The sequence below is a fragment of the Strigops habroptila genome, chromosome 3, assembly GCF_004027225.2.
Source record: "Strigops habroptila isolate Jane chromosome 3, bStrHab1.2.pri, whole genome shotgun sequence".
NCBI classification, from domain to species: Eukaryota; Metazoa; Chordata; class Aves; order Psittaciformes; family Psittacidae; genus Strigops; species Strigops habroptila.
Genome location: NC_044279.2, coordinates 73,474,556 through 73,486,675, shown reverse-complemented (window position 1 = coordinate 73,486,675; position 12,120 = coordinate 73,474,556). Strand labels below are relative to the sequence as shown.

Below are 12,120 nucleotides of genomic sequence, written 5' to 3'. Positions count from 1 at the left end.
TATCCAGGAAATTACTTCAATTAATGGCAGAATCAACTGAGAGCAGACCTGAGACAAGCACAGCTCCTGCTAGACCACCTGCACTGCCTGGGCCACGTCTGCTGTGACAGGAACTGTACAGATGTCGCACGAGTGGCATCATCTCATGGGAATGGAAACCCATGAGCTAAATGTGACCCAAGGCTTCTTCCCACAATCAGGGAAGGCCAAGGTGCCTCTGGAGAAGCTCTCAGGACTTCCGCCATGGAGGCCACTTGAGAAAGGAGCTGCCTGGAGCTACTGAAAGCACCACCACTTGATTAACACACAAAGCGGTCTGGGAAAGCTGGAGCAACTAGACATTGAACAGGGCCAGTCAGGGCAGGTTCAAGCACATTTGAGACCACTCTGCAAAGTAGAGTGCCATCAAATAGATGAGAGACTGAGAGACTTGGTGCCCTCAGGTTTGTACCAGTTTAACCTCATCAATCTCAACAGAGTCACTTGGTTTCACATCTGTGAGAAAAGAAACCAGGCTGGTCCCCATCCCACTTTGCTTGTACTCCAATGTCCTCCCTTCAGCTGCTCAGACCCCAGGATGGGGTGGCATGTCCCAAACAACTTTAGGGTAGAGAGGGAAGGAGGAAGGAGTGTACGTGAGCGGCGTACATATAGGAACATAAGAGCCAGAGCCTGTGACATGCACAGCCAGCAGCCAAGCCGAGGAGAGCCCCAGGTCCTCCTCAGGCATATGGCTCCCATTCAAGCCAGCTGAACGTGAGACTCCAGAAACCAAAGGGTCCTCTCTGTCCTAGGGATCCCTAGCAGGCTTCAGATGGGCACTGTTGTGTGAACCCACCCTGACATGCCGTTAGCAAGTTGTTAGACTGGCAGCTCATCTCTAAGCAAACAGACGGTAGGTACTGTCTCTAACCTGTATCTATGTTCCTCTGGATGGCTACAATCAGAAAAGTAGGAATGTGAAGATCATAATACTAATCCATTACACTGCAGTTAACTCCTGAACGTTGCAAGATCATGCATGCCAGGTGCTCATTTCATTACCTTTTGTTTTAGATTTACAGCACACATACAACATTAAGACACACAGGACTTTACAGTAAACACAGATGCAGAAACTCTGTTCAACGAAAATTAAGGCTGCAGCAGTACAGATATGATTCACTCAGACCTGAGAAATATATCAAGAAATTCAGAAGGAATGCCCTTGGCATTCCTCTCTGTCATCACATCAGCTGCCATTTAACCACCATTGCCTTGCAACACAGCATGAGGACTGCCCTTCCTCTTTTTTTCAATCAGATGATAGCAAAAAGCAGCTTGTACCACCAACTGGTTAAAATCACATGCTACCAAAAAGCCTTACATCTCTGCCCAGTTGGTGGCATGTTCAATTGTTCATGCAGAACTTGCACCCATCTGCTCAAACCGGATGTCCAGGCAAAAAATAAGCACGTGAAGGATGCCACTAGACTTGTTCCCACTCTACCTGTGTCCATGTGCAGCAGCCTGACTGAAAGAGTTCATGTCACCTTGTGGAGTCATGGAAATGCCGTTCCTGTACATTGTTCCTATCATGGGGTCAGCTCCTCGCTCCAACAGCAAACTGACCAGTTCAAAATTTCCTGCAAGTCAAGAGATTTAGTTTTACTTCTTTTACAATCCAGTGCTTGCTCGCCTAAACCACAGATCCTGACTGAAGAACTTATTACAGTGGGAGAAGAAAGTCCTTACCAGCAGCTGCTGCCAACTGTAAAGGAGTTTCAGAGTAATTTTCTTCTCCATGCTCCAAAGAACCTTCTACTTTTGCTCCAGCATCCAGCAACAGCTAGAAAGAAAATTCAACATTTAGAACAACTGGGGGTATCAGTCTTCAGAGTTCACGAACAGTGACGAATGAGAGTCTAATGCTTCTTGTTATCTGCAAACCAGATACGATGGAGACAAGTGACATGCAAATTCTGCCCATTGTTTCACAAAGGCAAATTCATTCCTTTTTTCGCTCAGTTTATGCTGCCGGACACCAGGAGCAGTAGTGTCCAGCTTCAGAGCCAAAAAAGTGTAACCCAGTGTTTCTAAATGGGAAATGGGGTAAGGCCAGTGTTAGGAAGTGATGCACAGAAGACGGAAGTACTGAAAATTAACCCGACAAGCATTGTTCCTTCATGGTCTTCTAGAAGCCCAGCACCATCCTAAAATGGATCAGATTTCAATTTTCTCCATCTTTATATATAGTCATGGCCAAAGGAAAGGCAATTCTTAAGAACCAATTGCAGCAATCAGTCCAAAAGCTGTGATCTCCATCAGGGACACTTCCACATAAATAACAACAATGCTGAAAACAAAAGTGGCTAAGTTGAGCAGGCTGGAGCCTGTGCTCCGGCCCTATCTTGGCCATTTCTGTCTTGAGACCTTCACAGTTTTGGTGCTTCATTAAGTGTGCCATAGACACAGCTGTTTTGAAGAATAAACCTTCTCAACTTTCGAGATGCCAAAGCACAGAACCAGCATATCCCACGTTACACCTCGATGGGGTATGGAGAGTGAGTGCTTCTCCCCCTTTGGAGCAGCACAAGGGCTGTTGTCCACATCTTTGCCACCAAGGCAGTGGTTTTGTATTTGCTAGAACATTATAGTCTAAGAAAGTGTAATGAATGAATAAACAAACATATAAAACAAGTGGTCAGGAAGGAGCACAAGGAGTTGTCAGACTTTTTTTGGTGCAACTTTGCTTTAAAATTGTCCTATTTAAACCTCATATTGGTTAAGGTTTGAACACTGTATTTGCTATATAATAGGTCTATTATATATCAGTACACTCTAGAAGAAGCAGAAGTAACCAATATAAGTATGACAAGAGGATTCTGGTTTGAGATGGATGTAATTAGAACTGAAAAGGAGAAACAAAAGAATGAGATGCAGGTAGGGAAATACAATAATACCTGAACTACAGGAATATGTCCATGCAACACAGCAAATGTCAGAGCTGTCCAATGGCGGGTCTCAGGGTGGACGGATGGGTATTTATGAGCAGTACTGACAACCTACAAACAAATTAAAGTTATTTTTTTTTAAAGAGCTATACGTAATAAAATTCAACCTGCCTGAAAGCCAGGCATGTGAGGGAGTGAGATAGAAAACCTGGGAAAGGTGCTTTATAGAATGATCGGCTTCGGGTTTTTTTCCTGCAAAAATTTTCTGAATATTAAAACTGTTCATGCTGATTTGATAGCTTGAATAGAGTTCATACCAAATGAAGTCTTTTTACCAACTACTGTAGCTCCATCTAAACCACTGGCCACCGGATTCTTTTGCACAAGGTCAAAAACATCCACAGCTGGTTACAACAGCACACACTGGGGAAGCAGGGATGGATCAGGACACTTACAGCTAAGGACCGCTCCCACTGACTTCTCCAGGCTGTGTATCAACAGCCCTGGGTCTTGGGAATGCTCCAGGCCCAAAGAAATTCTTTCCACATAAATCACTATCACTTTTGTCACTGCTGTCATGAAAGACATATCGCAAGCCCTATCCTAGAGTTCACAGGTATGCTTCTGGGCTCCTCCTCTCCCACCAGAGGAAAAAAGACAGCTGAGAAATGATGGGGCAGAGTGGCACTTAATGCTTTAAGAAAACTCCTTTTACTGCCTTCTCCTGTCTGAGTTGAGTTAAAAGAGAAGGGTGGTGACAGTTAAAAGAGATGCAAACTACATCTTTGGAAAATGAAATGGTATTTTTCGCATTGCTCCTTCCATTTTCTACGCCTTAGTGCCTGACGCATCTAATGTAGACATTGGGGAAGACAAATAACCACTCTTTGCTTCAGTTTCCCTGTCTTAAAGATGGGAGTATTAATATTGATGAGGTTCACAGAGATGGTAAAATCTAATGAACGTTTGCAATCCAAGGCTGTACACTCAGATGGAGTGTGACACTAAAATTCAACACCTTATTATTGATCTTCAGAGAAGGACTAAAATCAGAGTAAAAGATGCACCATCTCTGTTTCATCAGCCAGCTATGCTTTCACTACCTCGTCTGAAGCACGTTTATCCATGTAGGGGAGCAGGACCAGTTATTAAATGCTCAGTTGCATTAGCAGTTCACATTTCCAAGCGCCACATGCAGCGTTTCGCTAGAAGCACACGACCAGACCCTCAGTCCTAAGGACAGGGGTGAGGGCAAAATCTGAACAGCCCATGCAGATCCTGGAGCTTGCCAGAGGAGTGGATCTGCACCAGCACCTGGGTGTTATCGCAGAGATTTGCCAAAGAGAGAGCTCAAAGTGCAACAGAAGAGTGCTGGCCTCTGAGCAAAGGCTTCTTTAGGTCTGGGTTTGTTCAGAAGGAAGAGGATTGAGCAGTTTGTGCCTTGGGGTTTAGCCTGGGGAGCAAGAGCAGCAGAGGGTGAGGATGGGCAGTATCAGGGTTTAGCAAATGCATTCCAGCTCCTCCTCAAGCACGGATTCCCACCACTGTTCAGGGCAGCCCACAGAAAGTGGCAAAGAAAATGAAGTCATTTTAACTCCTTTGCTCCTTTTTTTTGGTTAGAGCTCCTTCCAGTTGACACGGTGTTTGCAAAAGACCTGCGGTTGACCAGGCTTTTAAGGCCTCCATTAAGATTTGCTGAGCAGCTACAGGTCCCACTGACTCCAGAGCAAACTGCAGCATCTCAGCACATCTGGAAATGAGTCCATTTTTGCTAAAGATGGGCAATCAGAAAGGGAGGCACCCAGCATTTGAGGCTACTTTTGGAAACATATATATATATATAACCGATTTGCAAAGAGAAAGGGGAAAATGATGCAGGCACCTGACAGAGTATTTATTTTTGTTCGTGGTTGATTTGCCTTTTTTTCCCCATAATTGCCCAATTTGCACAGTTGGTTGTGGTGTGCACAAATCATCTTATAATTGCACACCATAATTATTCACAGTTCTTGTCCCAAAGTGTTTTCATTTGATTTTAGAGCAAACACTCTACAGAAATGAATCAGGGAGGTTCGCATTCGTCACTGGAGCTGTTCTCTCAGATGTCAGCAGTTTCAGGAAGACAAAACTGTTTAAATTTGCATTTGATTCAAGTCTGGAAGATTACTGGAGAAATTGGAAGAACTGCTCCTAATGAAAACTTGTCCTAGGAACCAAATAATGCCACTCACCTCTGAGCCACAGACAGGGTTAAAGGAGAGATCGGTCTCCAGGCCCATTCAGTATTTGGTGTGCCTATCGAGAGTGCTAACAGGGGTTCAAGTTTTCAATTATTGCCAGCTCTTGAGGGTGGTGCGCTTGAATTTGGGGAACTGAAATCATCAGCTGATTTCACATAAGCCACCAAACAGCAATCAGATAGTAATGACTATCAGTCTCTTACAGGTGACATCCACTTCTACTTTTAAATTAGATTTTTTAGAAGTGCAAAACGTCTGGCTGAAAGCAGTGACTACGATTTATCAGCTCACTCAAGTCCAAACAGAACAGATGGAACACAGATAAGTGAAGCAGACAGCTTAATTTACTCATGACCTCAACAAATTGAAACGGGAGTCATTAGCAACTAGTTCTTCTGCGGATATTCAAATGGCTCTTTAAAAATGTACATACCTGCACTGCACAGGGTTGGACCACAATCTGTTTGGTGGACAGATTGTGATGTGTAAGTTTGTGATCTGCATTCATCAAAGAGACGTTGATATTCTAGAAGCTTCAAACTCCTCATCCAATAGTTTTTAGCCTGAGGCACTTTGTAAGACAAAGCAGTGGGACCTACATTGCACTTGTGTGCTGGGGATGCTTGGCTGGAACATCCCAACGTGCAGAAATGCTCAAGTGTTGGCAGGTTATCAGACAGGTATTTCTTTTACCCTCTTCATTTTAACTCAGTTGAGATTCAGGGAGTCCTTCCAATATCATTAGAGCCATGCTCCGTGCTATTGCTAATGCCTGCATTCATTTCCAGTGCGCAAACACAACTAAATCAATATTACCCGTGGGACATGTTCGATGACTTGACCCCTTCTGTGCAGTGAATCCCAATGATAATCTAATGCAGTTTGATTTCAGTATTCATTTCAAGTGGTGCTGTCCAGGGTAAGACACATTTCTTTTTAATTCTTGGGATTTTCCCTCCACTATGGTTTCAGGGGGTAGTTTAAGATGTAAACGAATAACAGAACAAAGATACAATCAACAAAAGTCCTCACCTCAGCATTCAGATCTGCTCCAGCATCTAGCAGCATCTGCACCATAGCCTCATCACCCCTGACACAAGCATACATCAGTGGAGTCATGCCCTAGTCATTTGTTGGAGTTAAAAAACAAAGGAATTGACAAATTTAACACAAAACTCTCTTTGATTTTTTAAAACAATTATTTAAGTATATATAATCAAGACTAACAGTATGCATTTAATGAAAGCCATTACCTCTATTACAGACATGCCCCTCAGACTAACAAAAGCCAACCATTTTTGTAAAATCTCCATTTTGCTGCCATGTTGAGTGGTTTTGGGTTGGTTTTTTTTTCATGTTATTCTCAGCATCCTCAGCATGGTGAGTGAAACTAGGGCTTGTGAGCCTCACCTCCATCTTTTATAATAAACTGAGCATCTTTGTCTTTGGGCCCCAGCAGACAAATGTTTTTATCAAAGCAACTGTATTTCCACCGGTATTTAAAAAGACAATAAATAATTCTATTCGGTTTTCTATGATAACAGTTTCATAAAATACAACTTTTTAATTACTGAAAGAGCCTTTAAAAACATCCCAAGCTCCTCTTAAGAAGGTTAGATTTGGGCACAGCTTTTCAAAGTGGATATGGTTAAAGAGCTAGAAATGTAAAGGCTTTGTATAGCACTCCCTAGCAAACAAAGGCTTAATTTTAAATGAAATGACAGACAGCATTGTTGCAAGTTGCTAGTTCCAGGAAAACACAGCCCTGTTTGGAGAAAAAGCAGGTTAAGTGACCCTTTGCTACAGAACCACCACAAGGCAATTTGTATTAATCTGAAATACCTGCTACGGCTCATCACCATTTCTCCCTTAAGATAAGTATTACTGTGGCTGTAGTAATGAGTCCAGAGGAAACGACGAGAAAAAAAAAATCATTAAATCTACTGTAAATTATAACAGAAAAAGCTGCTTATTAAATACAGTTGGGTGGTGTTGATCAACAGCCACCAGTTGTTTTGCAGTAAATCTACCACAGCACGCAGCTACCCCCGATGCATGTTTATAGCCTACCTTGAGCTCTCCTGGTAAATTTGCTGTCAGATGATAGCCTATTTGCTGCTTAACCTGAGTGCTGCCATGAAGTGATTTTCAGAGAAACTGGAGGTGCTCAGCACGGCCAGACACAGTGCCACAACACAGAGGTCTTCCTAGCCAGAGCCCAGCACCACTATTTTTGCTGAACTACCCCATTTTTCTATTTGCATGCAGAGCTAAAGGTCGTGGGTGCTTATGTATGAAAGGGCTGCTCTTCTAGAGAAAATGTAAATTAAGGTTTTCCCTATAAGGTACTTTATCCCCCCTGCAACAGACTGAGCATTTCATAGGATCAAATCTGACATGTACTTACTGAGATACAGAGTAAGGGAACAGGCATTTAGGGCCTCATGCCATTATTAAGAAAAAACAAGCTCACCCTAGGCAAGGAGAGTTCTTTAGTGACTTGAAGTTACTTGCAAAGAGAATTTGAAACTACTTCAGCTACAGTCAGTGGCAAAACATTTCCTTTGGCAGTCAATAAACGCTGCAGGAACCATGAGAATTACAGAAAATAGTGTTTGGGCCTTGAAACATGGGGAGGGGATGGCAGCTTAAAATTAAATACATGTTCCTTCAGCTGTTTTTTCAATTTCTGTAAGTGGCGTCACTGGATAATTAAATCAAGTGTTTAGCACAAGGGGTCTAATCAGATCTGAAGAGAAGCATTTGAAAGCCCTGTGCTGGGCCCCCCCTCCAAGATGCAGCATGTGGGCAGCCATGGCAAAGAACCCTGCAGCAACACCCAGAGCAAAGGGTCTGCCTGGAGACCAAAGTGGGCATTTCGGCCCTGATGAAGCTGAAGGACTTAAAAGGGGACCAGAGTGTCATGCTGCAGTGTCAGGGTTTTACAGAGTTAATGAGGTTTTAACCTCCCTTTCCCTTGCACTGCTGTCCCTGCTGCTTCTGCCTCTGCCAGCACCTCCCTGCCTTGCTCTGCAGCTCAGCCTTGTGCTACAGCATCGCTCAGCCCCACTCTCTTTGCACGTGGGAGGAATGGATTTTTAGTGAGCCCATCATTAGTGTTCAATGCACACACAACACGGTAACTATGTGTACAATCAACACAATGGCATTTGGCTTTTGGCAAAACTAAAAATCACTCTCTCTCTTTCAGCCTTGTATCACTTAGGGCTCTGTCCTGCAAGATGTGGGATCCTACAAGATGCGAGATCCTACAAGATCTGAGATGTTTAAGCACAGGCTTAACTTTCACTCAAACAGGATGTAAGCATGTGTTCAGTGTTAAGCATATGATTAGGTACTTTGATGAATCAAGCCAGAGTGTTCCCAGGTTTCTGCCTGGAGGACAGAGGAAATATGGTGTGAAAAGTTTCCAGGTTCAGACTAACTCAAACTAATAATAATTTTTAAAAGTATAACATATGAACCTTGGAATGAACAGTCTGGTTTGGGGTTTTTTTGGGGGGGTTACTTCCCTTTTCTAAAGCTTTTCTTGAACAAACCCATAATATTGTCTCAGACTGAAGCTACTGAACAAGAACATAGCTCACACTCCTGACCCAAGCAACCACCTCAGGGGCAGCAGCCACCTGCCTCCTGCCAAAGAGGATGCCACAGCTCTAGGAATATGCAGTGACACTTCCATCAGGGGCATCAGAAAATTCAGGTGGCTCTATTTCAAAAGGGAACAGTAGTATCCATGGCCATCGCTTCCCTCTGGGAAGGAGGAACCACCTCAGTGAGTATCACAGTCCAACAGATTGCTGCTGGTAGGTAGCTGCAGAGGCAGTTTATCCCTGGACACAACCACCAGGCTCATGATGGTGTAACTCCAGACAAATCTGGGCTCCTCAACTGGTGGATATTGGCCACAATGAGCAATAGAGACACTTTCATATCCGGAAGGTCAGTTCACACTGGGCTGAATTCAATTAAAGACTGCCAGCAATTAATCGTTTTCTGCTGGGGGTTTCGTGGTGCAAATGAAATGCATTGCAGATCCCAGGGCAGTGTTCCGTAGAAGGATGTTCACCTCACAAAGCTCTGCCCTACACCACTGTTCATGGCCCTGAAGCAGTTTAAGTACTCAGATCAACACTAAGCTCTCTTGGGATCTTCTGGCTTCACTCGACTCAGTTCACTGTTAAGATTTCAGGGGACGCATCTGCCCTCATGCTGAGTTACCTCAGTACCATCAAAACATCAATACAATTCAAAACTACTAAACTTAACGTAGATGTTCACCTGGCAGTGCTTTAACTCAATGCAAAGTAATGCAAGGAAAGCACTAAGGTCCTGTCTATGTTTAGCTGAAAGCTGGGGCTCATTTTCTGTGATAAGCAGACAAAACTCTCACATTTCAAAGTTGCTTCTTTACATTTCTATCTCGTTACCTGTTCACTCATGCTGTTAATCCCATCTGGCCCCAGCAAGGATATGGCTTGTTTAACCAGATCCGTTCGGCCACAGTTGAGCATCCGGAAACCCAGGTCCTGCTTGAACTTCGCTTCAGTGGCAACTGCATCCAGTTTCCGAGATGCACAAAAACAGTCGTCGATTCTGTGGATGTGAGAAATAAACTCCCTCAGAGGACAGTCAAAGGACAGACCTCGCTGTCCCTAGGAAAATAATACTTTGCCCTATGTATGAAGGATATAGGTCATGCACACATTCATTTTCCTTTGACCTGTATGTTCCAGAGAAGTGATGAATGGGAAATGCTAATGCAAGCTAATGGAGATTGCCCTTGGTCTATCTTTCATGGGACAAGTTACACATTTTATTAAAAAAAAGGGAAAAAAAGTCACAGCTTTCACTTGATTCTGTTTCTCTGTTTAAGCAATGCACAACCAATTCTCACCGCAAGTTTTCTTCCTGCATGGCAAGGTTATCCAGCCTCCCTGATCCCTGAAAAGTTTCAGTGACTTCAGTAAGCTTTGAACTTACATCAAATGGGTGTACAATCATTGACAATACAACAAAGAGAAAATAATGTCACTTCAAACGGTTTCAAGGATTTTTCCAGCACAGCCCCAGTAACAGGGAAGCCTTTTTGGAGCGGAAAGTGCAATGTGCAGAATCCCAGATTGGCTGAGGTTGGAAGGGACCTATGTAGGTCATCTGGCCAAATCCTCCTGCCCAAACAGGGCCACCTGTAGATCAGGGTACTATGTGATCAAGGAGAAGGCAATCTTGCCAGGTAATGGTGGCAAACCACCACAAATAAGGATTTGTGTCTGTGTCTAACAGATGAGATGTCATTTTATTAAGGTCTTATGCAAAAGATTTCCAAACTGTAAACTGCTCAAAATAACAATTTCAAATGGAAAGAGGGCTTAGAGTTATTTAGCCAAGATGTGAATCTCAGCAATTCAAATCTGATGTTTATCCAACTTGGTTTCATCTTATTAAATGACAGATTTGCTTTTCTTTCATGCTGAGGAGTGTCTGGGGCAGAGGGTGGAGTCCAAATCCAGTGGTTTTGGTGTGAACTTAGACAAAGGACTGTTTTTCTAAACATCACTTTCACTCTCCAAAAATGCTAGGTCAGAAAATGGGGGGCTACTTACAAATGGAAAACAAAATAAAGATCAAAAGTGAGAGAAACAAACATACATCAAGTATTTGCTTTCTGTTTCATATGTAAAAAAATGCAGCAAGCGAAAAGAAAAATATAAACAGCACATCATTATAATTCAAATTTTTTCTTCAAAGTGCTTTATCAGAGCTTTATAAAATATCTAACACTGCTTAATATTTAACAGCAGTATGGAACACATATGCTGTTTATATAGAAGCAGTGGTATGTAGTAATAGCTACCGCTCTTCCTCTTTCAACAGAGGAAGGAAAGTGAGATGGAAAACACAAAGTATTTTGATCAAAGCTTCTGCAGGACTTAGTACTGAAACTGGCATCTGAGCCTAAGCTTGCTCTCTGCTGTGCTGTGCCACGGCAAGTCTGGAAGACAACAGATATATGTTGATGTTCATTCTATGTGCTCAGTTTGGATCTTGACTGCTAAAAAGTTGTTGTCCTAAGAATGCAAACAAGTATGCTTGGAGTATCATTACGCAGGGGAACAAGGATGATGCTTCATCACAACAGTATGCTGCAAGATTAATGCACAGCACTCGGTCACAATAAAAAGACCGTAACGGCAGTAACAAATTTTGCACCAGTAATATGCCTACAACAGAGATGAAGAAAGCAGTGCACAGCAAGGCTGAGTTTCCTGGAGTAGTTTCTGAGCGAGTTTAAGGATAAAGCAAAACCAGCACAGACATGCAGGGCTGAGCTCAACGACATCGAGATCCACAGGAACAATTGCAGCTTAACACATTCACACCGTATGGCACATTTCTGACACAGGAGCTACAGCAACATTTGGTACTTGTTACCCCCATAGCATGTGATGCCAGAGATCATCTGTGCCCTCCTTACACGTAAGGCAAAGACAAAGCACGCTCAGAAGTTAGGTGGTGGAGATTTTGAGTGCAAAGAGAGAGAGAGAGAGTCTGGCCCTCTCAGCTGTAGCTGGCCATTTCCAGATGACTAGGCTGAAAACAAGGTGGATTCTCAGCAAAATGCAGCTATGGAAAGATCTAGACATCCTCTGAGGACTGCAGAAGTGTCTGCTACTATGAATCACTGCCTGTGTGAAGTCATTGCTTCATCATTTGTACCAAGGTATATAACATACGCTCTGAGTAAAATGGGTCAAACTCAGTGCTGGCAGAAAGAGACAGAGCTTTCACTGACGTCAAGCCCAGCTCGGTACATGCAAAATGGTAGTTGATGATCTCTTTAAAAAGTGCCAGATTTTGACCTGGGTTGCACACCCACACAGGGGAGGAAGGAGGAACAAGGATTGATCTCACTTATCCTGTAT

The 12,120-nt window shown here is 43.2% G+C and overlaps 1 protein-coding gene across 2 annotated transcripts in view; it reads right to left on the bottom strand.

Moving 5' to 3' along the window:
* The window catches only part of BTBD11 (BTB domain containing 11), a 173,727-nt gene that overhangs the window by 24,805 nt on the left and 136,802 nt on the right, over positions 1–12,120 (bottom strand). The window contains exons 5-9 of one of the 2 annotated variants that reach the window (XM_030479855.1): positions 9,625–9,790; positions 6,206–6,295; positions 2,943–3,044; positions 1,735–1,828; positions 1,490–1,625 (exon numbers count right to left, since the gene is read on the bottom strand). In XM_030479855.1, the coding sequence (XP_030335715.1) occupies positions 1,490–1,625; positions 1,735–1,828; positions 2,943–3,044; positions 6,206–6,295; positions 9,625–9,790 (588 nt within the window). The remainder of the gene's footprint in view (positions 1–1,489; positions 1,626–1,734; positions 1,829–2,942; positions 3,045–6,205; positions 6,296–9,624; positions 9,791–12,120) is intronic. The other variant, XM_030479857.1, reaches the window with a different exon arrangement.